The sequence below is a fragment of the Pipistrellus kuhlii genome, unplaced genomic scaffold (assembly GCF_014108245.1).
Source record: "Pipistrellus kuhlii isolate mPipKuh1 unplaced genomic scaffold, mPipKuh1.p scaffold_m20_p_2, whole genome shotgun sequence".
Classification (NCBI taxonomy): domain Eukaryota; kingdom Metazoa; phylum Chordata; class Mammalia; order Chiroptera; family Vespertilionidae; genus Pipistrellus; species Pipistrellus kuhlii.
Window position 1 is genome coordinate 153,797,964 of NW_023425515.1, and position 27,483 is coordinate 153,825,446.

Below are 27,483 nucleotides of genomic sequence, written 5' to 3' on the forward strand. Positions count from 1 at the left end.
AACAAAGGTATATCTTAAATTAAAATTCAGTAAGAAATTATTTAACCTTTGACTATAGTGTGGGTTATAGTTTTATAAATCAGTAAAATATGTATTATTAAGCTGTAATTTTAATACCATAAAAGCTTAGCTGCCTAGTACATCTCTAAATAATTAGAGTTTTCTTCATATAGTAAGAAAACAGCTCTTAATCCATAGTACCTCAAGAGGGAAATCCTTTATGCTGACATCTACAAAAGACTGGCAGTAATGAGGATCCATGTAAATCAAACTGTCATCTACAAGGACAAAACAGAAGACAAGTAATTCAAAAAACACCTTATTATTACACTGCTTACAATCCAATTTCTATGTAGAATAGCTGAAAAAAAAACCTGGGAGTAACAGCTTGCCAGACTGATATTCATTGACTGAAACATAGGTTTGCACAGGACAGATTAACTTTTGCATAATCAAATATGCTTGTATAAGCAGAATTTTTATAAAGTGATGAGATTGTCATTTAATTTTTGGTGATAAAATTACTTTCACAAACACACAATTATATTCTACAGTTTGCACATGAAAAATGTATCGCACTACTTTATCCTGACAGGAAGAACATATTGCTTGTCATTTTATCATCAACTAGCACCACTAACCCTGGTAAAAAGTAAATATGTAAATAGCAACTGCCAGAATGTGAAAGCAATGTCTTCTGAAGTTTAGTGAAACCAATAAATTATGCCTTGTTTATGCAATAACAGAAATTAAACATACATTTTGCAGAATCCAATTATGTTGTGGACCAAATGACAAATGAGTGGCTATGGTAGGACTGATGAATTTATAAGGTACTCATTTTGCTCTGTTAATCATCCTGCTTCCAGAGGATCTGATATTAACTTACTGACTTTCAAAAGAAAACAAGGAAGAAATATACTTTACTAAATCACTAACCTTGAAATCCAGCAAAGTAATATGACTGTTTTGGTTTGCCACCAATAATCCCCACACAATATTCAAGACTTAAAATACCCTGCCAAAAGAAATTAATTCAGTTTTAGAGTCAAGAAACAAATGGTAATTATTCAAAGCAACTAAATTTTGTATTACCAATATTAGGGTTCCCAATTTTTTCACCACCAGTTTTATTTTTATTGCATTCGTCCTCATGTTCTGAAATCATTCTGTCTAAAAAACTATCTTCCCTTTCTATAAATCACTCAGCATTAACATGACTAAATCAAATGTTCTGACCCTGTCACTCAATAATATGAAACAACTCCTGTGTGCCAAATACGGGATCAGACAACGTTACCACATAAAGACAATAACATTTCCTGCCAAAGCCAGAACACCAGGCTTTTCCGTTGCTGGTGTACCCTTATTGCAATCAATGTATTTTCATCGGACTTTTGGAAAGGCTAGAAATTTTTCTTAGATCTTGTTGCTATTTTCGTTGAACCATGAATCCCAAATTAAAACCCATTTTCTAACCAATGGCATTTCATTGACAGATATTTTCATACTATTCTTCATTTGAAATAAGTATAATGACTAATGGAAACATTTTAATCTAAGGAAAATAGTAATTACTGTTTTATTTAAAGCTAAATTATTTTACTAATTATAAAATAAGAGATACCTGAATAAATAATTTAATATGCCCCTCAGCATCTATTCTGAGAACTCTATTTAAGCTGGATCGAATAATTCTATACCTTTAAAAAAATAAAAGTCCTGTGGGGTCAGTTAAAAATATGTCCAGTGGGAACAATAATGTCTTGTCAATAGTTCCTGCATTAATTTTAGCATCTAAAATACTAATATGTTATTTAAAAAAAAAACCCAAAATATTAAACATAGTTAAACTTTCCTTCTCATAAATGAGATGTTTTGAAATCTAGAAGATATAAAACTAAAGAATATATAAACAAATGCTTTTTTCCCTTTAACAAGTAATCAAACCATAGCATTTATTAAGCTTAATTATTTTCTTAAAAATATGTGGTCATTGTAATAGAAACACACAGTAAAAATTTCCCCAAACCCCACCACTTAAAACTCATCATAATTAACATTTGGGGGGAAATCTTCTTGACAGATATCTATATTACATATAGTCAGATGTAGATTTACAAATGAAATTTTATATGTGGCATCAAACAAGGTATACTGTTATAACTTTTACCTCTCATTATGTCATAAATATTATTTCCTATAAAAAATATAGACCTATATTGTTTTTAATGACTACAAAATATTCTATTTTATGAAAATAAAATGTGCTTTAAAAACCCCTTATGAATATTTAAATTGTTTTCAGGTTCTCACTGTTATAAATAGCCCTTTCAGTCTTGTGAAAATATAGAGGATTTGGGGGAAAGGAAAAGTATAACTAAAAAATTTAAATATTATACTAGAGAATGCATATTGGGTTAAAATGTTAAGAGTTAACTATAAAATAAGTTAAGATGAAATCATACAAAAAAAACTTGACAATAATAGTTATTTATCATTAATGAATCTACTGCTTTCTTCTAAATAAAAATCCTAACACTATTAGATAGTGTCTTACTTTAACTTGAGATCACCTGATCAGCTGAAACACAATGCTATGACATAGGGACCCACGAGGGAGCGAACGTTCTAAGTCCCTCACAGCTGAGAAAAAGAAAGAAAAGAAATATATAGCAGGACTCATTACCAATTCTCCTCAGAAGAAGAATGAGTCCAAGTAATGGAAGAAAGACTTTGGTTCCTGACATCTATATTCCCTTTACAACATACTGGAGCAGATTTAGCCATTAACACTTAGAAGCAGATTAAGAAGCTCGAATGCCATTACATATAAGGGGCTGTATTTCTGGAAACTTGAAACACTTTTCAGTTCCTAAAAAAACTTCATAGTTATCTAGTGCTGTGAATTTATTGAGCTATATCCATGGAGCAATAAATAAGACTGAAGTAATCAGTCAAAAAAGAAAGTCCTAATTTGTCTTGCTGAATAAAGAGAATGTATTAGATTTTCCTCATTCCTGGTCCCTGAGAAAATATGAATGAATGAATGAATGAATGAATGAATGAATGAATGAATATAGATGATAGGTAGGTGGGTGGATAGATGATAGATAGATAGATAGATAGATAGATAGATATAGACAGACAGACAGACAGACAGACAGACTGACTTCCCGTGGTAAGAGCTGATAAAGCACCACACTGAATCTGTTTTTCCTTACAGAATGGTAAAGGAGAAGGCACCATCTCTGAAATACTTTGGAATTATTGATTAAAACATTTGAAAAACACAACTGAATGGTGAATTTTATTTTATTTTTTAATATTTTATTAATTTTTTTTACAGAGAGGAAGGGAGAGGGATAAAGAGTTAGGAACATCAATGAGAGAGAAACATCAACCAGCTGCCTCCTGCACACCCCCCACTGGGGATGTGCCTGCAAAGGTACATGCCTTTGACCTGAATGGAACCCGGGACCCCTCAGTCCGCAGGCCAACACTCTATCCACTGAGCCAAACCGGTTTTGGCTGAATGGTGAATTTTAGAGGGCATACTATACAATGGCTTGCCAGGAAAAAATACAACTGCTGATGAAGGAAGAGGAAGCAGAGGGGGAGGGGAGGGAAGGCGAAAGATGAGTACAGTTGGAAGTGGAGGTGGAGGAAAAGAAAGGAAAAGAGGAAGATCATTTTTCTTTTAGGGCTATTAGATACTTTTTTTTCACTTGTAAGTGAATGCCTCTTTACATGATTTCATTTTGGCTTCTGACCCAACCATCCCCTCTGACCAAGCATAACACCTAGCATATGATCTACTTCATTTGGCCACTTCAGCTCTTTTTACCTGATAATTAAAAAATTAAAGTGTGTCAATAGTCACTGCTCTCTCATTTTAGTGGACTATATTATAAATTAATTTAATAAAGGCTCAAAAAACTGTTACATTTTTTTAAAATATATATTTTATTGATTTTTTACAGAGAGGTAGAGAGAGGGATAGAGAGTTAGAAACATCCATGAAAGAGAATCATCGATCAGCTGCCTCTTGCACCATCCCCACTGGGGATGTGCCCGCAACCAAGGTACATGCCCTTGACCAGAATCTAACCCGGGACCCTTCGGTCCACAGGCTGACGCTCTATCCACTGAGCCAAACCGGTCTTGGCAACTGTTACATTTTTTAAAGTCCATGTTTTAAGGAAAAAATATGAAGACCAACCAAAAGTTCTAGTCTCTCTTACCAATTTGCTACCTGGAGTTGACCATAGAACTTAACTTCTGTCTTTTCTGTTTTATAAAGACAATCTAGGTCCTGACTGTGAGGGCAAAATGAGATTAACCTGTATTGAAAGTGTTATACAAATAGGAGAGTTAACAAATATTTGTTAAGCAACTCTTATGTACCAACCAGGGTTCATTTCACCACAATTCAGGCTCCAATGAATCACTCAGGAGCATTAGGCAGTCCCACCATCTGAGAGATACTGTGAATACCTCTAAGTAGCAAAGCCCTTGGCCAGAGATAGCATGCCTCGAAGCCATCTACAGCCCATTCCACCAGCAATGGGGTTGTGGCTACAGGAGTCAGTTCTAAGATTGGCTCAGTTTCTAATTTTTTCATGGTATTGGGAAAAGGAAAAGGAAAAGGAATCCAGTTCAGATTTTGTTAGAACCTACTGAGACATGACAAGATGCCCTGGTCTTAAAATCTTCAAAGGACTCTCTAGATAAAATGGTTTATAACTTCATACATTCTACCAATAACTCCATTAAAGAACCCACATGTTAGAAATCAAAACCCCATTTCTACCTAAAGGATTAATATGTTATTAATATATGATATTATTGGTGTTATTAGTAACAAGCGTACCTACAAAATTTTAGTAACTATTAGAAAAGCCAATATGCCAGCTAAACGATTTCCATACACCACATACTGAAAAGAATTACTCTAGGTTTTTAAAATTAGTACAATTTAACCTGAAGAAATATTTCCCTCCATATACATAGGGACCACAATATGGGATTAATGTTTCATGTGGAAGAAAAATTATTATGAATCATAAAACACAAATCTAGACTTTATTTCAAGGTCACTATATCTCATAACATCCCATTCAAAAAGAAATTTGATTTCTACCTTTGAAAAACTGAGAAATTTTATCAAAACTATGTAAATAATATAATATAAATATTATAATATTAACCAGCAACTAAATATTTCAAAAGTTAAAGTTTTATGACAACCGAATATCTTAGTGCCCAAAACAAGATAACATAATTAGCTTCTTTAGGAAAATAGTTATGAAATAGAACAGATTTTTAACTGGTTATTAGGAAGAAAACAAAGTTGGAACCTCTCTATAGTCTATCTTCATCATTTCTGTCTATATAAATAATCATCCTAACTTCTTATGGACCTCATGGCGCCACAGGAAATAAATTAATAGATAATGCAGCCATAATAGAAAAGTCAGTTTGTTTCAATAACTACTTGACATAATTTAATGTGGGTTTTATGAATAAAAAGATACATACCTTTAAGAATCACAAATAATGGTAATGGGAAATGTAGGTATATTACAGATTAGAGACCCAGTGCACAAATTTGTGCACCAGTGGGGTCCCTGGCCTGCGGGATTGGGCCAAAACCAACTCTCTGACATCACCCAATGGATCCTGGATTGCAAAAGGGCACAGGCCAAGCAAAGGGACCCCACCAGTGCATGATCAGGGCCGGGGAGAGATGCGGGATTTTGGCCAGCCAGGAAGGAACTGCAGGAGGATTCCAGGGCATGTCCAGTCCATCTTGCTCAGTCCTGATCAGCCAGACCCCAACAGCAAGCTAACCTAACGGTTGGAGCATCTGCCACCTGGTGGTCAGCACCCGTCATAGCGAGTTGTTGAGTGGCCTTAGCATATCATTAGCATATTATACTTTGATTGGTTGAATGGTCAACCAGTCGACTGCACTTAGCATATTAGGTTTTTATTATATAGAATTATGATTTTTGCTGCATCTGTGTCTCCTTGATTAGCTACACAGATTAAAAGGCTTTACATCTTATCATAGCACACATCTGATCTTTAAAGAAATTTGAAATCTCTGTCAGCCCTGGCCAGTGTGGCTCAGTTCTTTGGGCATCATCCATGCACCAAAACACTGAAAGGCTGTCTATTCAATTCCCAATCAGAGCATATGCCAGATTGCAGGCTTGATCCCTGTTAGGGTGCATGCAGGAGGCAGACTACTCATATTTTGCTCTCACATTGATGTTTCTCTCTCTCCTCCTCCCATCCTCTCTATTTTTTTTTAAATTTTAAATATATTTTATTGATTTTTTTTTTTTTTTTTACAGAGGAAGGGAGAGAAATAGAGTTAGAAACATCAATCAGCTGCCTCCTGCACACCCCCTACTAGGGATGTGCCCACAACCAGGTCATATACCCTTGACCGGAATCAAACCTGGGACTTTTCAGTTCACAGGCCGACACTCTATCCACTGAGCCAAACCAGTTTGGCCATCCTTTTGCTTTAAAACTCAATTTTTAATATTTTTTTTAAATCTCTAATGTCAAACTTTATGATCTACAACTATAAAATCATCACTATTCATTTCATAGAAAAATATTGCAAACCTGTATTTTTCATATGAGCTATCACTGCCTTCAAAAAATAAACAACTCTCATCTCTTACCTTTATAAACTCTAAGTAGTCGATATTGGTTCTTTCTCCACCAAGTCTAACAGGAACTAGAATAATAACAGCTTTGTCATCTGTATTACCAGAGGCCATGGAAGCACACTGTTTATCAATTACATCTGAACTGTAAACTGAAAAAAAACACAATGAATATGTATTAAATCTTCTCAGAAACAATTTTACCCTAATTTCCCCACACTGGCCAGTCACCTGATCTCTTATGTCACTATCAAAGTCTCAATGAGTTAAAAATACCTACCTCATTTATGCACTCAACAGATACTTATTGAGTAACTACTACATCGCACTGGGGGTTCAAGAGTGAGCAAAATAGAGAAAAATTCCTCTAAAAGAGCATACACTCTATACAGGGAAATGGGCAATAAATAAATAAAATTTATGTCAGATGGTGCTTCAAAGAAAAACAAGGGGAGAAAGATGGATAGGAAATGCTGGGGGCAGGGTCAATTTAAAATCAGATGGTAGGCAAGATCTTGTGAGAAACTTAAAGTAAGAAACCAAGTAATGCAGATACCTAGGAGATGAGCATTCCAGGCAGAAAGATCACCAAGTGCAAATGCCTTAGGGTAGAAGCACAGCTAGCATGTACCAGGAATAAGAGGCCGGTGCCTCTGAAGGGAAGTGAGCAAGGGGTACAGGAGCAGAGATGAGGTAAGGAGATAAAGTTACTATCTTCAGTTTGCAGGCCGATGCAATGGATAGAGCATCGGCCTGCGAACCCATATTCACAGAAAAAGACATGGAGTCTAAAGGCTGAGCAGAGCACACCAACTATTTTAGAGAGCAGGGAGATAAGGAAAATCCAGCAGAGGAAACAGAGGAGTTGGATGGGGAAGATAGAGGGAACCTAAGAGTACTCTGGAAATGAAGCAAACAAAACGTTACAAAGAAAAGGAGCAACTGGTCAGCAGTGTCAGCTGCTACGGACAGACTGTGTGATGTGAGGACTGAGAAGGGACCAATTGATTCAATTATCGATAAGGGTAGTTTTGGTGGAATGATGGGTGGGAGAGCAGAAGTGGAATAATTCAAGAGAAAAATGAGAGAATTCGGTAGAAGCAAATACAGACAAAGTTTTATTTTGTTTTGTTCAACATAAAATAGTTTTATTCAAACTTACTTACACCCACACTCCCTGTCAGTTTAACCACGCTCTTCTGCTCTTCCAGGGAACTGCTTAACAAATTCTGTCCCTTGTGCCCCAGTTCTTCCCTTTAAATTCCAAATGTAGACTATGAGCTACCAGATTCTTTGAACACAAGCTTCTCCATTTCCACTAGTCAGTCTAAATCAGCGATTTCCAACCTTTTTGTCTTACGGTACATATAAACTAATTATTCACATTCTGTGGCACACCAAAAATATATACATTTTTAGCCAATCTGACAAAAAAAAACAGTAATTTTGAATTATTCACAGTGGACAGCTATTACGTTGTTTGTTGTTATTTTTTATTTAACAATCTAAGGGAAAAGAAGTCAGTGCCCCTAACTAATCAGGTATTGCATGTTTTAAAAATTCTTGCCCTAGCTGGTTTGCTCTTTGGATAGAGCGGTGGTCTGTGGACTGGAAGGTCCCAGGTTCAATTCCGGTCAAGGGCAGATGCTTGGGTTTCGGGCTCTATTCCCAGTAGACAGCCGACCAATGATACTCTCTCATCATTGACGTTTCTATCTCTCTCTCCCTCTCCCTTCCTCTCTGAAATCAATAAAATGTATTTTAAAAAATAACAAAATAAAATAAAAAATTCTTGCAGCACACTGGTTGAAAGTTGCTAGTCGAAAACAAAGCTACAAAAATGCCACAACAGTTATTTCCATTTGTTTCAATGGAAACAACTTTCTCCAAACAACTCAGTAGTGGCTTCTCACTATAGACCTTTAAATTCTCTCACTTTTTAAGGCAGTGTACACATGACCATCTCCTATCTTTTACTTCTCTGAATTAATACACAAGCCAATCAAATGAAGTTTCCCTTCAGGGAGGTCTACTTCCTCCAGAAGCAAATATTGCCACAGTAAGACAAAGTAACATTTCCACTGACATGTAAAACAACTCCTCCCTTATCAAATGCCTCTTACCCTTCATTTTTTGAGGGCCTCCTTTTTACTGAGGTGTTCAAAGCTTAGAGGGATATAATAGCAAATGAGACCCTGATTTCAGAGTGTCTGGTTCAATCGTTCTGGTATTCTTCCACCAGTTCTAACATATGTAGGGACTATGAAATAGTCTAATTCTGTAACAAGCTCACTCCAGCTGATTCCCAACCAAATAATTTAGGTTAGATGCCTTTCTCCTACTCCTGCTACCTTAACAATCATTGATCTACGGGGAGAAACAGATCATCATAAGTGATTTCAAGTGCAACATTTAATAGAGATATTTCAAAAAAAGTTACAGAGCACAGAAAAATCAACTAACTCTGCCTGACGGGAGTAGGCGAGGTTTTACCAAAGATGTAAACTTTGAGAATGTTCTTAAAGAATAAGTTAAAAGTAAACAAGAGCCCTTTTAATAATAAGGGACATTCTAAGCAGAGGCAATATGTGCAAAGGCACGAGAAAACATAATAATAGTACTGGTATGTGCAAGGAATGGCCTGAAGGTTGACAGAACTCTGGTGTATCAACATGGAAGACAGTGTTGGGAGGTAATGCTGGAAATGCAGGTCAGAACAAATTTATAAAGGACATCTTGTGCTTCATATGCTAAAATAATGAGGCCAGAGTAAACGGACAGTCACAGGTTTTCAAATTAAGGGACATGATCAGTTTCTGTTGATCAGATAGATCAAAAAGAGAAGAGACACAAGGAAATGAAGTTAAAGTCCAAGTTACAGATAAGGGTCTGATCTAAATCAATGAGAGGAGAGATGAGATTTCAGAAATAAATTTTTTAAGTGCAATTGGTAAGCTTTGGTTGAGAAGAGTTGAGAATAAGTAAGTGTATGCATATGAACATGACACTATTAGTAAAGTAAATAGAAAGGAAGGAGTGTGGTAGAGAAAAGTGATGAGTTTAATTTTAAACATGCTGAATTTGAAGTGTTTGAAAACATCTGGATAGAAATATTTGAAGGGCAGAAGAAATCATAAGTTACCTCATTGAAAATGTAGTTTCAAACATCCAATTTATAAAGGACATTGTACTGTAGTATATACAGTATAGAGTCTTAACTATTTAAAGCCAAGAAAAGAGATGCAATTACAAATGAAGAGAATACCAAATAAGAAGAGGATGAAATGAAAGGAAAATAGAGCCTTTTAAAATACTAATGATGGCAGAGGGGGGGAAATTATTTTTTTTTTAATAAGTTTTTATTGTTCATATTATTACAAATGTTCCTTTTTTCCCCCCCACCATTGCTCTCCTCCACCAGGTTCCCACCCCACCCTCTGCCCTTTCCCCTCTCCCCATTGTCCTCATCCATAGGTGCACAGTTTATGTTCAGTCTCTTCCCACGCCCCTCTCTCCCCTTTTCCCCAAGAATCGTCAGTTCACTCCCCTTCCATACCTCTGATTCTATTATATTCAATAGTTAATATTGTTCATCAGATTTTTTTAATTTTTTTGGTTTTTAGATTCACTTGTTGATAGTTACATATTTGTTGTTCATAATTTTTATCTTTGTTTAATTTCTCTTCTGAAAGAACCCGCTTCAGCAATTCATATAATTCTGGTTTGGCGGTGATGAACTCCTTTAGCTTTTTTTTATTAGTGAAGCTCTTTATCTGACCTTCGATTCTGAGTGATAGCTTTGCTGGGTAGATTATTTTTGGCTGTAGGTTCTTACTATTCATCACCTTGAATATTTCTTGCCATTCTCTTCTGGCCTGCATGGTTTCTGTTGAGAAGTCAGCTGACAATCGTATAGGTGCTCCTTTATAGATTACTACCTTCTTTGCTCTTGCTTCTTTTAATATTCTCTCTTTGTCTTTTGCTCTTGGAATTTTAATAATGATGTGTCTTGGTGTGGTCCTCTTTGGATTCCTTTTGTTTGGGGTTCTATGTGCTTCCTGGACTTGTAAGTCTAATTCTTTCACCAGGTGGGGGAAGTTTTCTGTCACTATTTCTTTCAGTATGTTTTCGATATCTTGCTCTCTCTCATCTTCTGGGACCCCCATAATTCTGATGTTGGTTCGCTTGAAGTTGTCCCAGAGGTTTCTTACATTATCTTCAATTTTCTGGATTCTCTTGCCTTCTAGCTTCTGTGGAGGAGTGTCTTCTGGCTCTTTATGTTCCAAATCTTTGACTTGATTCTTGTGATCTTCCCTTCTGTTTTTAGGACTCTGTAAAATATTTTTTATTTCAGACAATGAATTCTTTATTTCTTGTTGATCGCTTATCATTTCTCGATGACTCCTTATTAATTCTAGTTGATCTCTTTTCATATCCTCATAGGCCTTATCCATCTTTTCTAGGAAATTCTTGAAAAACCTTATAAGCGTAGATTTGAACTCTATATCCAGACGCTTTTTGTCCTCCATTTCTTTCGTTTGTGATCTATTTTGTTGTCGCATTTCGCAGTTACAGATGGGACGGGGTTTCAGGGTGGAGCCTGCAGCTTTGGCTTCCGTCAGCCCCACCCTATGTGGGTCCGTCAGTGCTCGCTGCCGGCGCCTCTGAGAGAAAGGTGCCCTTGATTTTCGCCTGCTGCCAAACAGTCTATGCTCTCCCACAATGAGCCCGGTATTGGGGTTCAGTTCAGTTGGAAGTGGAGTTGGAGGTGGCGTTCGGAGCAGTCTGGAGCCCCTGTCTCCTTCCCGTCAGGGCAATCCCGCGGCACAGCCGACCGTCCCTTCTCTGCACGCAGTGTGCGTGCCGCTGGGACCTCCTTTCGCCACTTCCCCGGGGTTCCGCCTTACAGCCCGGCTCCCTATGGCTGAGCCTGAGTCCCCGGGGTCTGGCTTAAAACTGGGGATCAGAGCAGTCGGGGGCCCAGCACAGTCGGAGTTTTATCTCCTTTCCGCTAGGGAACGCCCGCCAGGCACTCGGCCTCCCTCCTCTCCGGCTCCGTCCTCTCCGTACGCCGCGTCTCTGTACCTTGGCTTTTCCAGCTCCTCCGCACCTCCTTCTGGGTTTTCTCCTTGCTTCTCACTGTAGAATTTCCAGTCAGTCAACCTTCCTCTAGTTCTGGGCAATGTCCGTTTTATATTTTAGTTGTATTTTATTGAAATTGTTGTGTGCAGCTGCGGCTAGGTGTTCACCTGGGCGCAGCCATCTTCCATATCCATGGGGGGAAATTATTGATAAAATCTGATTTCATCTAATTCCTAACCCTATAATTTATCAAAATACACTACACTAATATAAACTCTTCCTTTGAGATTCTGAAACATCAGTGTTAAAGATTTTTAAAACTCCTTGAAATTAAACAAACCACTTACTAGTATATAATGAGAAACTTTGTGTTGTTTAATTAATAATATGTAACATTTAAAGACCAAGGCTGTTTGTTAGCAATAAAAGCACAAAAAGCAAATTCATAAATTTATTTAATGATTAATTATTTAAGTACATCCTTTGGCTAATATATATAGTACCTGCAAAAATCATACTCATCTGAAAATTTACAATTTTCATTTTCATATGGCTATCAAACTTTCTTTAAAAAAAAAAAATTAATCTTAACAAAAAAAAAAAAGTGCATGTATACTTAGTTACCATTCTTTCCACATTATAAACATTACTTAGTTACTAGGGTATCCTTGACAAAATAGAGCATTTTGCAAATACCTTTATATTAAACTAGAGGCCCAGTGCACAAAAATACACGCACGGGTGATTGAGGGAGGGGGCCTACAGTCCAGCCTGACCCCTCTCAGAATCCAGGAGCCCTCAGAGGATGGCCTCCCTCTTCTGGAGATGACCGGCCAATCAGAGGAAGGCATCTCCCGCATCACGCCTCTGCTGATGCCACTGCTGGCCGCCATGGCTGCCTGACCCTTAGCCCTTGCAGCCACCATGGCTTGCCTGAGACTCGGGCCGGCCCTGGCAGTGGCAGCCATCTAATTCCTAACCCTCAGAAGCTTGCCTGAGCCTCAGGCAGCTGCTGCAGCTTTGTCCGGAAGGACGTCTGGAAAACATCCACTCTAATTAGCATATTAACCTTTTATTAGTATAGATATGATTGAAGTATATTTAACTTTCCCCAAACATTAACATATTTTATCCTGATAATAGCATTTCTATAAAAAGGAAATTTAAACAGTATGTGATGGTTTATTTAAAGGCACTTTCATTTTATCAACAAATTAAAGTCTTTATTTTACTCCCAACAGAATTTGACATTATTATAGATATTGGTGCCCTAGCCAGTGTGGCTGAGTTGGTTGGAGCATCATCCCTAATACTGAAAGGTGGTGGGTCCAATTCCTGGTCAGGGTACATGCTCAGGTTTCAGTTTCAATCCTGGTTAAAGCACATTCGGTAGACAGCCGGTCAATGTTTCTCTCTCTCATTGATGTTTCTCTCTCTCTTCCTCCTCTAAAATCAATAATAAATAAATACATACATATATAAATATTTGTCATTAAACAGAAGAACCAAAACAATAAAACAAGGCAAAATTCTGGACAATAGCTGCAACATTAGATGATGTACTGAAGCACTATTGTCAAGCAAATCCAAACAAAGAATTTTACCTCCTGGAAACATATCCATTGAAGAGAAGGTAGTTGGCACACACTCGGCCCAAATATATTTCTTTGTTAAATTTTCCCATCTAGTTTTTTCTAAAGTAGTCATTTTAAATAGTAGAATTTTCTTTAATAGCTTATTTTAGTATTGCAACTAAGAATTCATAGTTGCAATATTTAATAAATGCCTACAACGTATAGGGGGTTATATAGGAACACAAATGTGTAAGTCATGGTCCCTACCTTCATAATCATCTACACTAATAAAAGAGGAATATGCAAATTGGCTGGGATGCCATAACATAACAACCGAACAGCAGGAACCTGAGGCTGCATGGCTCCTGGCAAGGGCAAAGGACCTCAGGCCATGCCCCCAACCCCAGCACCAGGTCTAGGGACCTGAGGTTGTACCCCCTGCCCAGTGGGGCTTGACAGGGGACCTGAGGCTGTGCCCCCAGCCCCAGCACCGGGTTGAGGTACCTGAAGCTGCACTGAGGGATCTGAGGCTGCAACCCCCACCCAGCGGGGCTTGACAAGTGACCTTAGGCTGCACCCCCCTGCCCGGGGGGCTTGATAGGGGTGGGGTCAGCTGGGTCTAGATCTCGCCCAGTGGTGGTGGGGCCAGCTGGGTCTGAGTCTCGCACATGTGGATGGGAGGGGACTTGACTCTGGGTCCCATGGTGCACCCCAGACTCTGACAAGAGGGAGATTTTCATATACATTTTAATAATTTTCTTTGATCTCTGACACTTCTATTATAAAGAAAGGGCAAATAGCAATATTAAAATATTTCCTCTAATCAATTCCCTTTTAATGTGCACGAGTTTGTACACCAAGCCACTAGTTTAGAATAAAATTGGGATAACCTAAACACATATGAAAAAGACTGACCAACTGAACAGGTGAAAATTAAAGTTTATTTACATTCCTTACCTGTACAATCTTGCGCAACATAAATAGTTATTCCTCGTAAATCAGGGTGTTTTGCTTCTTCAACTGCTTTTCTAAGAAATAATAAGGACATCCTTTAAAATCCTAACTGTTCTTTTCAGATGGTAAGTAAAGAGTTAAGAGGAAAGAAAACCATTATTTCCCTGACATTCTCTTAACTTGTAATGTTTGCTTTCAAAACTACCCTCTAAGTGGTATCAAAAATCAGATCAATTTTTTTCAAAGTTGATTATTACACTAAATTACTCAAAGAGCATTAAACACTTGCTAACCAATGGTATTACAATATGCTTCAAGGTTTGCTTCATATTAACTTACAATACTGACTAGCAGTGAATTTCTATTTGTCCACTGGTATACTTATAAAAGTCTTTTTCTTTTCTTTAAACAATAGCATGACTTTTTTTTCTTCATTCAAAAACCTGTATGGCATGAACAAATAAATTTCCTAGTTTCAAGTCTTAGAATTCTATAGACCTAACTGAAAATTGAAATATATTTTCCAAGTGAGTATAATGTTCTCAAAGGTGCGCAATATAGCCCTGGTTGTTGTGGCTCAGTTGGTTGAGGGTCATCCCATGCACCAAAAGATCGTCAGTTCGATTCCCTATCAGGACACATGCCTGGGTTGCAGGCTCAGCTCAATCCCCAGTAGGGGGCATAAAGCAGGAGGCAGTGGATCCCATGTTTCTTTCCCTATTCCTTCATCTCTAAAATTAATAAAAGCATTTTTTTTAAAGGTGCATGATAGTTTTAAAAATCACATTATCTTGCCCTAGCTGGTTTGGCTCAGTGGACAGAGAGCATCAGCCTGTGGATTGAAGGATCCCGGGTTCAATTCCGGTCAGGGACACAGGCTCCAGGTTGTGTGCTAGAACCCCAGTGGAGGATGTGCAGGAGGCAGCCTGTCAATGATTCTCTCTCATCATTGATGTTTCTAGCACTCCTCTATTTCATTCTGAAATCAATAAAAATATTTTTTTAATCACGATATCTTGTAAAAGGAAATTACGTAAGTTGTAGAAATATATTTTTCTTAACTATATCTTTGTAATCTTTAACTTAACATGCATGTTAACTTATTATACATATTTGTTTAATAGTACAGAAGAATCAATAACTAAGGACTATAAGCCAAGTATTAACTATGGTCTGGGTTTGTTGTTATTTTTAATAAGAATGGTTTTTACCATGTAAAGGCTTGTTTTTAAAAAGAAAGCAAGAAAGAAAGAAAAAAAAGAGCAATAGAGACCTTATAAGGCCTACAAAGACTAAAATATTTACTATCAGATCTTTTACAAAAAGTCTTCAGCACCTTGAAGAGCAGAAGCTAAGCATTTATGCTTATGCTTTTATAAATGCCATACCAAGCTGAACTTGATATTATTAACAATCCATTTAATAACATTATGCAAATACTTTTTTCAATTGTAAGCATCTACCTATAAATTATAACAGTAATTTAATATAGTATGCAAAAAATTTGGTAATAATTTCCAATTTATATATGACTTTAAATGGAATAAATTTACTACAACATAATATACCTGGATGACATATTAATAATTCCATTTATCTACACTAATAAAACCATAAGATGCAAATTGACCATACCTTCGCGACACCCACCGGCCAATCAGAAGTATGAAAATTAGAGAGAAACCAAGATGGTGGCATAGGTAAACAACTGGTCTGCCGCTCGCACAACAATTTAAAAATTAAAACTAATATAAAGGACATCTATCACCCAAAACTACGGGCAGGTTGGCTTAAAGAGAAAGGAGCGCAAGCGCTGAAAAGCTTAGGAGCCTAGGTACTGAGGCACGCGAATCGGGCTGGTGGCAGGCAACTGGGAGTGGGCTTTTTTTTTCAACCCAAAGGGAAACAAGTTCCCAATCACTTTGAAATCCAGTTTCTGGGGTCACATGGGGAACCCAGATGCCTATGGGGAGAAGCTGGTCTGTTGGCCATTGTGTCCGAAAGTGAGGTGACTCTCCTGCAGAGGTGGCGTGCAGCAATCATTGTTTACTGTGCTGGATCGCAGGTAAGCGGGGACTTGGAATCAAGGAGACTTGGAAACACAGAAGGGCAGGGATGGCTGACGGCAGACATTGCTGTTAGCCACGCCCCAACCTAGTGATGTCCTGGGACCCTGCCCCACCCTGAGGCCCTGCCCTGAGGCCCCGCCCACACATTCTACAGACCAGCACCACACAGCTGCTTCTGCATATAAATGGCCTGTATTGTGGCAGCTTAATATATAAACTGTAGCTCCAGGCCTGCAGGGGAGGGCAGTTAGGGGCAATCAGGCTGGCAGGGGAGCAGTTAGGCATCAATCAAGCTGGCAGGGGAATGTTTAGGGGGGGTGATCAGGCTGGCAGGCAGAAGCAGTTAGGGGCAATCAGGAAGGCAGGCAGGCGAGCAGTTGGGAGCCAGCAGTCCTGGATTGTGAGAGGGATGTCCAACTGCCCATTTAAATGGGCAGATTGGAGAGGCTAGGCTGAGGGACAACTCCCCCTGCCCCCTCCCACCTGCCGTGCATGAATTTCGTGCACCAGGCCTCTAGTAGTAATAATGGGACATACAACATATTTTTTAAAGTAATATCCAAATAAATGGCACATAAAAAGATGAAGTATAGAGAAATTTTACCTTCGATTTTTTTTTTTTTTTTTCAGAGAGGAAGGAAGAGGGAGAGAAACATAGATGAGAATCACTGATCAGCTGCCTCCTGCACACCCCATATTAGAGGATCAAGCCCACAACCTGGGCAGTGCCCTTGACCGGAATTGAAGCTGGTCAACAGGTCAACACTCTATCCACTGAGCCAAACTGGCTAGGGCAACTTTCTATTTTTTTCTAACTATTCTGTCACAAACTATTTTACTCTGATAAAATTATAATATTAATAGCCTCATACATACAAAAATTTGATTTATGCAAAGGAATGCTGAAAACATCCATTTTAGTTCTTGACATTTCATTACACTATCAGTACATTGCAGCCCCCAAGTTATACTAATAAAAATTTAAAAAAAACACCCTGTAATGTTATGTATGTTCCAAAGTTGAGTTGTTAGTATTTAGAATAATTCAATAAGGTAGTTTAATGAAAACCTGGTTAGAAAGAGACTTAGAAATCTATACCTGTTAGCAAATTAAGAAAACTGTCAGTAAATGAATTGTAACTACATTTGCAAAATGTAGCAAATAAAAGCTCCTTTATGAATATTCACACGTACTTAGACTTTAAAAGTTCTAATGACGTATATACACTGCAAAAATCAGTATCTCTGAGCCTGAGAACCTCTGCCATGAGATCAAAGATTGTAAGACATTTTACCTTAAAATGTGAGCCACCACAGCTGGTCCATACCAATCTCCAGCTTTTTTCCCAGACTTCTTTCCATATTCTATCAGTCGGTGTAAGCCAAAGAGAGCCAAGGGGGAGTCACCAAACCAAGAGACGATTCTCCTGTGATAAATTTCATTTCGCATTTCATGATCATCAGAGTACCTCCCAATTGTGTCCTTCAGAGAAATTGTTGGGGTTTTGAGTTCTCTTTCCCCTGACAGCGATGCTTCAAATGATGCAGTAAATTTTTTTACAGTGTGGGAAGTCCATGATTCAGAGTCTGAATTTTCAATGTTCAAAGCATCAGGCCAGGTCCAAGCTATAGTAGTTCCAAAGCAAGGTGTTCAGATCTTTTAAATACTTAAGACTTTAACAATTCTACTAAAATAAGTATACAACATTTAAACTCAGATGGGTTACTAAACTAAAATAGTAAGCTCAGAAGAGGTAAATTTATAGAAACAGAAAGTATGATAGATTAATAACTGCATAAAGAACAGAAGTGTATTGGGAGTAGATACTAATAGATATGAGGTTTCTTTAGGGGATGATGAAATTGTCCTAAATTAGATTATGGTGATGGTTGCAGAACTCTGTAAATCTACTAAAAATCATTGAATTGTTCCCTTTAAATGAGTGAGTTTATGACATGTAGATTATATCTCAATAAAATTGATTTTAAAAGGAGATGGCAATGGAGGGAAAAAAAGGGATATATGTAATACTTTCAATAATAAATTAAAAAAAACACACACACACACAAAAAAAACAAAGCAAATAAAATCCAGCCAGTTTGGCTCAGTGCTTTAGTGTTAGCTAACCTATGAACCAGAAGATCATGGTTCAATTCCCAGTCAAGGCACATGATAACGGCACATAACCCAGAATGCGGGCTAGATCGATCCCCAGAAGGAAAAGTGCAGGAGGCATCTGATCCATGATTCTCTCTCATCATTGATGTTTCTCTCTCTCTCCCTTTCCTTTCCTCTCTGGAATTAATAAAAACATACTATAAATAAATAAGTACACTTTTTTAAAAAGGCAAATAAAGGTATGAGTGGAAAAATAGGTCAATATATCGATAATGCTTATTTTTGAGTAGCAATATTATTCTCTGGACTCTTCTATAGTTTCTATAATTTCTAAAATTGGACTGTATTACATAAAAACGGGGGGGGGGGGGGGGGGGAATCATAAAATGAAAGACTCCAGCCGAAACCGGCTTGGCTCAGTGGTAGAACATCGGTCTGGGGACTGAAAGGTCCCAGGTTCGATTCCGGTTAAGGGCATGTACATTGGTTGCGGGCACATCCCCGGTAGGGGGTGTGTAAGAGGCAGCTGGTTGATGTTTCTCTCTCATCGATGTTTCTAGCTCTCTATCCCTCTCTCCTCCTCTCTGTAAAAAATCAATAAAATATACTTTAAAAAAAAAAAAAGAAAAAAAAAGAAAAGAAAGACCTCCTCCAAAAAAAGAAAGCGAGAGAGAGAGAGAGAGAGAGAGAGAGGGAGAGAGAGAGAGAGAGAGAGAGAGAGAGAGAGAGAGAGAGAGAGAGAGAGAGAGATGGGGGGGGCAAATAGCAAACTCAGGCACACATAGACAATTCTGGATATGCTTTTTTTTTTTTCAATTCTTGCCCCTGATTTCACAAGACTACAAATAAATCCATCCCAGAGTTTAAAAATTCTTCTTCCTTGCATTATTCATATCACTTTTGAATAAACATTCTCTACATCAGTGGTTCTCAACCTTTTTAATGCCTGGACCCTTTAATACAGTTCCTCATGTTGTGGTGACCCACAACCATAAAATTATTTTCGTTGCTACTGTTATGAATCGTAATGTAAATATCTGTGTTTTCTGATGGTCTTAGGCAATCCTGCTACCGTAGCAGTTCTCAACCTAATATTTACATTACGATTCATTAATAGTAGCAAAATTACAATTATGAAGTAGCAACAAAAATAATCTTATGGTTGGGGGTCACCACAACATGAGGAACTGTATTAAGGAGTTGTGGTAGAAAGATTGAGAACCACTGCTCTACATGATCTCATCAATAATCCCTATAAAAAGGTAACTAAATATTTGCCATCCATTCAGAAAAACTAACAAAAAATGACAGCACTTAGTAACCATATAGAATAGCATAAAATGGTAAACTAAAATCCTCCTACAAATGTACACATTGTTAAAAAATGTACTAATAGGAAAGGTAAGGAAGGTAGAACACTAGAAAAAAAAGATATATGTAAGTTAGGTATCAATAACATTTTTGAGAGTCTAAAAGACTAAGTATAATGACCTTATTAAGAAATGCCTAATCAGCTGAAACTGGTTTGGCTCAGTGGATAGAGCGTGGGACTGGGGACTGAAAGGTCCCGGGTTCGATTCCAGTCAAGGGCATGTACCTTGGTTGCGGGCACATCCCCAGTGGGGGGTGTGCAAGAGGCAGCTGGTCGATGTTTCTCTCTCATCGATGTTTCTAACTCTCTATCCCTCAATTCCTCTCTGTGTAAAATCAATAAAAATATATTTTAAAAAAAGAAAAAGAAAAGAAATGCCTAATCAGTTTAACTGATTACAATCATATCTATAAAGATAAAAATAATTTTAAAGTATTATTGATATATGGAGAGAAAATAAAGAAAGCAGTGTAAAATTTGTTACAATAATGTAAATTTAAATGTAAAAATATTAACTATCTGCTCAAAGTCACTGCTATTGACCTGCCCAGGATTTACTGAACTGGAGATAATCCAGAGAGTTCAATCAAAAATCTATATATAACTGAAACCGGTTTGGCTCAGTGGATAGAGTGTCAGCCTGAGGACTGAAAGGTCCCAGGTTCGATTCCAGTCAAGGGCATGTACCTTAGTTGTGGGCACATCCCCAATAGGGAGTGTGCAAGAGGCAACTGATCAATGTTTCTCTCTCATTGATGTTCCTAACTCTCTATCCCTCTCTCTTCCTCTCTGTAAAAAATCAATAAAATATATTTTTAAAAATCTATAATATATAAAAGCCTAAGCAACTGGCTGACTGGCCAACTAGCCAGTAGCTATGGCAACACACTGACCACCAGGAAGCAGACATTCAATGCAGGAGCGGAAACCACAGGCATGGAAACGTGGAACAGAATGATGAATCTCAGAGTGAAGGGGGGAGAAGGGAGGGTGGGAAGAGATTAACCAAAAGTCATATGCTAACTAGAGGCCTGGTACACGGATTCATGCACCAGTGGGGTCCCTCGACTTGACCTGTGGGGATTGGGCTAAAACCAGCTCTCCGACATCCCCCAAGGGGTCCTGGATTACAAGAGGGTGCAGGCCAGGCCAAGGGACCTCTCTGGTGAATGAAACTGTGCACCAGTCCTCTAGTAATTAAGTAATAACCACACCAAAACAAAGGCTACTAAAAATTAAACTTACTTAATTCAAGTAGTAGCCAAGAATAATAGGTTATGTTCCACATGTGTTTTTAAAAGGGGAATTATAAAAAGCCATACCTGACCCACTTCAATAAAGATGCAATATGTTAGATTAGTTTCAACTTTAGAAGACATTAGGGAGTCAAGAAATTAACCACAGGGAACTGTATACAGTTTAAAAGCTGGCATTCAAATTAAAAAACAAACAAAACAAAACAAAAAAAACAGAGATTTGATTTACCTCTACCAAGAAAGTGCAGTATGAGTCCTTGAGCCAATAGCATCTGGCTAGTTCGTAATGTACAGCCCCAACCACAGTCTGTTGTCAGAGATGAGCCTTCTATTTGAGGAAATTCTTCCCTATAGGTCAGCCATATTCTTGAAATAAAATCTTTACGAAATTCGTCTACATTTCCCGAAATCACATGATCTTCTATTGTACATCCTGATCTTGCAGGTAACATTTTATTTTCATCTGCAAAATAAAAATATAAATTATGGTCAAAACATATGCTGAGATGTCAATAACGGTATTATATGCCACTATTATCCATATGCTACAGAGTATGTCACAATTTTTCTAATCTATTTTTCTATTTAAATGAAGATAAATCTTATTCATCCTAATCAGACTATTCTGAAAATCAAATGAGAATGAACTTTGAATGTTTTGTATACTCTAGCACTAACATAAGATATTATCAGTGATATCATTGTTAATAATAATATCCTATAGTCCAAACATAATTGACTCTTTTATGAGGGAATAATATAAATATATCTTTTCTTTTTGCCTCATTTGGCTCAGGATATAGACATTAGTGCTCTCTAAAATGAGGTCTGCAACAAAAATATCATAATTATCAATACATAAAAATGTGTTTGAACTTAAAATCAAATAAAATGTGCACACTGTATTCACTGTCATGAATATTTAACTCAAATTATAAAATCAAAACCAAGATATAGAGTAAAAATATAAAATTCTTATAGTTATCCTTTTATGTAGAAATATAATTTTTTTTAAATTGTTGTAACCATATATATCATTTTTAAAGACTTTTTCAAATTGGTTACCATATAATTTCTATGTGAAAACTATGGTCACTGTTTTCCCAATCTATTCTAATATAAGGGTAATATGCTAATTATACCAAGTCAACCAGTCATCTTCCGGACCTCCAACTTCCTTCTGGACAAAGCCATGGTGATGGGGGCCAAGGCAGTGGCAGTTAGGGGCGAGATCAGGCCAGCAGGGGAGGGCCATTGGGGGCGATCAGGAAGGCAGGCAGAGGATCAGGCAGGCAGGCAGATGAATGGTTGGGGTCCAGCGGTCCCAGACTATGGGAGGGATGTCTGATTGGAGACAGTGCAGGCTGGGCTGAAGGAAACTTATCCTACCCCCCCCCCCTTGCACGAATTTCATGCACCAGGCCAATAGTATTTTATAAAACACTAGTGTTAAAAATGAACTAACATCCTTTGATTACTCCGAGAGAGGGTCTTAATAATCTTTACAACCTGAAAATGCAGCACAATAAATGCTGGTTGGTTTGGGTGGGTGGATGGTGGGTAGATAAATCTGCCTACAACTCTCAATTCCAAGGAGTTCAATTTCTAATACCTTTCAAGAAGATGCTCAAATAGTTTTTTTGTTGTTTTTTTAAAAAAAAAATTTTTTTTAATATTTTATTGATTTTTACAGAGAGGAAGGGAGAGAGACAGAGAGCTAGAAAGGTTGATGAAAGAGAAACATCGACCAGCTGCCTCTTGCACACCCCCTACTGGGGATGTGCCCGCAACCAACGTACATGCCCCTGACCAGAATCGAACCCGGGACCTTTCCGTCTACAGGCCGACACGCTACCACTGAGCCAAACCGGTTTTAGCTGCTCAAGTAGTTTTATCATGCTTTTATTCCTCATCCTTTCTGCACCTATTCTTTAAGGCCATTTTGAAAAAATCACAATCACCCAATAACAAAAGCCCAGCGACAAAATAGTGGAATGACTAGAACAACTGGTCAACCAGTTGCTATGATGTGCACTGACCACCAAGGGGTAGGAGCTCAATGCAGGAGCTGCCCATGGTGGTCAGTGTGCTCCCACAGTGGGAGCATCACTAGCTGACAGGGATGAGCAGCGCTACCACAACAGACAGATCCCCACAGGCCACACCCACCACCAGTGCACGAATCCCATGCAATGGGTCTCTAGTATAATATATCCCATATAATAAAGAGCTAATATGCCAATTAGACCAAACGGCAGAACATGCATCCAGATGACCTTCTGGACAACCTTCCAGACAAAGCCAGGGCTGCAAGGCCAGCCAAGGCAGCTAGGGCTGTGAGGGCTGAGCCCCTTGCACAAGTTTCAAGCATTGGGCCTTTAGTGTGTGTGTGTGTGTGTGTGTGTGTGTGTATGTGTATATGTGTATATATATATATATATATTCAGCTTAAAGGAGCTAAGTTGCAGCATGTAGTTTCAACAATAATAAAAAGAATAAAAGCCAAGCCCCATTATCAATGAATACCTCTCAATGTTAGAGGTTAAAGTTAATTAAAAATAAAATGCCTGGAAATTGAACATGGCATTAAAAATATGCCCAAAATTTCCACTTTAGAGACATTTAACTTTAAAACTTGATACAATAGTTTCTAGTAACTCTCACACCTCATCCTGTGGCTTGCCAAACATATAGTTCCTAACCTCCTACTTAGAAGTAGTTACTTCCTTATTATCTTAAGATCTAGACTCCTCTCAATATTTACTCTCAATATCATTGGAAAACTGCTAGTACTAAATGAACTTAGTTTTCCTGTTAACTTTCCACTATCTAACTGATTTTCTTTTGTCACAATTTTAATTATATCTGCAGTCATGCATGGAACACATTCTTAGACGTGTATGGTTAGGTGATTTTGTAGTTGTGCAAACATCAGAGTACATTTACACAAACCTAGATGATATAGCCTACTACATACCTAAGCTAAATGGTATAGCCTATTGATCCTTGGCTACAAACCTGTACAGCATGTTACTCTACAAAACTACACGAGGTCAAATAAAGTATGAGAAAATCATGCAATCAAGAGATGTAGTAAACACAAAATATAGAAAGCTTCTGGTAGCCTAACATGACATCGTTTTACAGCAAAAAAATTTTATAGGTAGAAAGAGTATTCTCTAAAATAACAATTAAAAATATAATACAGGAAATACAGAAACCAGTAACATAGTCATTTATTATCATTGTCCAGTATTCTGTACTATACATAATGGTATGTTATACTTTAATACAATTTACAATAGGGATTTTTCACCTCCATTATAATCTTACTAGTGGCCTAGTGCACGAAATTTGTGCACATTAAAAGGGGATTAATTAGGGGAAATATTTTAATATTGCTATTTGCCCTTTCTCTATAATAGAAGTGTCAGAGTTGAAAGAAAATTAGTAAAATAGATATGAAAATCTTCCTCCTGTCAGAGTCTGGGGCACACCACGGGGCTGAGTCAAGTCCCCGCCCACTCCTGGCACCTCAAAATCACAAGGACCCAGCCCCAGCCAGACCCACCCCCATTAGGCAAGATCCAGACCCGGCTGGCCCCACTCTACTCAAGCCCCGCCAGGCAGGGGGCACAGCCTCAGGTCCCCCGTCAAGCCCTGCAGGGTCAGGGGCACAGCCCCAGGTCTCCCAGTGCACCCTCAAGTCCCCTGGCCCAGCGCTGGGGAGGGGGGCACGGCCTGAGGTTCATCGGCCTGGCACCAGGGTGGGCAGCATGGCCTGAGGTTCCCCCGGCCCAGCACCAGGGCAAGTGGCATGCCTTGAGGTCCCTCATCAAACCCCACTGGGCTGGGGCGAAGCCTGAGGTCCCCGGCCCGGTGCCAGGGTCGGGGGGCACGGCCTGAGGTCCCCCAGCCTGGGCCAGAGCAGGGGATGTGCTCTGAAGTCCCCATCAAGCCTCACCAGGTGGGAGATATGGCCCAAGATCCCCTGTCAACCTCCGCCAGGCAGAGGGCACAGCCTGAGATCCCCCATCAAGTCCCGCCGGGCAGGGGAGCACAATCTGAGATCCCCTGTCAAGCACCACAGGTTGGGGACAGCACAGCCTCAGGTCCCCTGGCCTGGCGCCAGGAGGGGGGCACAGCCTCAGGTCCCCTACCAAGCCCGTCCGGGAGAGGGGCGCGGCCTAAGGTCCCCTGCCCTGGCATTGGGGCTGGGGACACAGTCTGAGATCTCCTGTCAAGCCCCATCAGGCGGAGGCACAGCCTCACATCTCTGCTGATTGCTAGTTAGGTATCATTATGGGAACTCAGCCTCTGCTATGGGCGCCATCATCTTTGTGATGGCATGACATTCAATTTGCATATTCCCTCTTTATTATATAGGAGGAAGGGACCACCATGTATCAGATATATGAGGTCCATCACTGACTGGAACATGATTATGCAAGGCATAACTATATACTGTTTTTTTTTAAATCTACTTTTGCATCCCTCCAGGTTTCAAGTATACTAGAATAGAAGGAATATATGTTTTTTAAATTTTTATGTATTAATTTGAGAAATTTATTGTTCCACTTATTTAGGCATTCACTAGCTGTTTTCTGTATGTGCCCTGATCGGATTTCAAACCCACAACCTTGGCTTTTGGGACAATGATCTAACCAACTGAGCTACCTGGCCAGGGCCAAAGAGAAGGAATATGTTTATTTTGTGCTGCCCTGAATCTTCAGCACCTGCCACAGAGTTCAGTCCATAGTAGATGTGCAATAAACATTTGTCAGATGAATGTAAAATATATGGAACCAAAGGAAAAACCTATTTTTTTATTGTTTGCTTTGGTTTTTTTTGTTGTTGTTTTTTATGACAGAGGAGACTGGAGAACTTTAAAAAACTGGAGACATTTTTAAGAATGTCTGACAAAAATCCATTACAAAAAAAATAGGAAAGTTAATAAAGCAAACAGAAGAGAATTCCTGGTAATACTGAGGGCTTAGTCAAGGCTGACTATCACAATTAGACAAGCTAATATGAGAAATAATCAGAATTTAAGCAAATTACAAAACAAAACCTCAGGAGCACAGATATTTAGCAGATGAGGGGTAAATTAGATATGCATTTATTTAAAAAATGGGAAGGTATTGAAAGATGGACAGATAACAGAAAAGATACTATTAAAATTGACCAAGTACATGGGAAAGAAAACCCAATGGAACTACTAGAAATAAAAATATATAATAGCTATAATAACTAAAAACAGGAGCTTAGTGAAGGATTAATTATACACAGCTCAGGAGATAATTAAAGAACCAGAAGAACTAAATAAATTATTGAAGACATAGCACTGAGAGACAAAGTAATAGTAAATATGACCAAAGAATTTCAGAGACATGAGAAAAATCTAACAGAGCCATTTATCAGAGATACAAAAAGAAAGAACAGGATAAATGGAGGGTGGCTGTAATTAAAACTGGCTGAAATTTTTTCAGATTTTAAGAAAAATATGTCAAAGCAATCACTTCTATACCCATGGCTTCAATAACTTTTTATATACCATAATAAAAATACAATTTTAAATGTTTTTATTTAAGTTTTATTTTACATAAAATGCCTCATTTACTAAAACCAGATTCCAAATTGCTCTGTGAAAACAATCACAAAAAATGTGGCATTAGTATGTTAACTTTAAGACATTTCTCTAATGGCTTTTTTGTGTGTTTGATTTAATGTGTGCTGTTTTTGACAATGTAAGTTGGGATGTCACCTAACAAACTTAGCCAAAATCAATTTATAACGAACTTTCAACCAGAGAGCTCTACTTCGGTGTTCCCCATAACAGAGCCAAAAGTCACCTTCCTCCACAAACCTCCTCCTCCTCCTGCATTCCCTATCCGGGAGAAAGTCAGTGCTCTCTAACCACTCAGGCTCCTTCTTGCCTGGAGCTGGCTTTCCCAGGGCAGGACCAGGGACCAACACAGGCTATGCCTGGCATTCCCACCCCTAATTCCTTCCCCGTTGTGTCTAGCCAGTTTCTTAACTACCTGAAAGCCCAGTTCTTTGCCCTATTTTCATTTTCAAACCTGCCTGACACCCTCCAGTTTTTAGTCTTTCCAATTTATAGCTCTATTTAAGGTCTGGTGGGACTATATGAAGACTTTGCGGTATATTTTTTTTTCCTTTCTCTATAAAAACTTTAATATACCAACATGGGAGTATTTATCCATTGTTACCTATCCAGGTGGTACCTAAGTGAAGGAATCAAGTTAAGGGATTGGTGGTAGCTGTGCTCCCACCTGTTAAGTGAGTTGATAGTCAAGACAATTCACATGAAAACAATTTAGGGTTTGTAATTTAAGTTCAAAATAGAGACT

At 38.4% G+C, this 27,483-nt stretch overlaps 1 protein-coding gene across 5 annotated transcripts in view; it reads right to left on the minus strand.

Moving 5' to 3' along the window:
- The window catches only part of ATG4C (autophagy related 4C cysteine peptidase), a 79,877-nt gene that overhangs the window by 18,112 nt on the left and 34,282 nt on the right, over positions 1-27,483 (minus strand). For all 5 annotated transcript variants that reach the window (XM_036445660.2, XM_036445658.2, XM_036445662.2 and 2 more), the window contains 6 exons: positions 21,342-21,575; positions 17,661-17,991; positions 14,300-14,370; positions 6,702-6,838; positions 940-1,018; positions 202-278 (listed from right to left, as the gene is read on the minus strand). In XM_036445660.2, the coding sequence (XP_036301553.1) occupies positions 202-278; positions 940-1,018; positions 6,702-6,838; positions 14,300-14,370; positions 17,661-17,991; positions 21,342-21,575 (929 nt within the window). The remainder of the gene's footprint in view (positions 1-201; positions 279-939; positions 1,019-6,701; positions 6,839-14,299; positions 14,371-17,660; positions 17,992-21,341; positions 21,576-27,483) is intronic.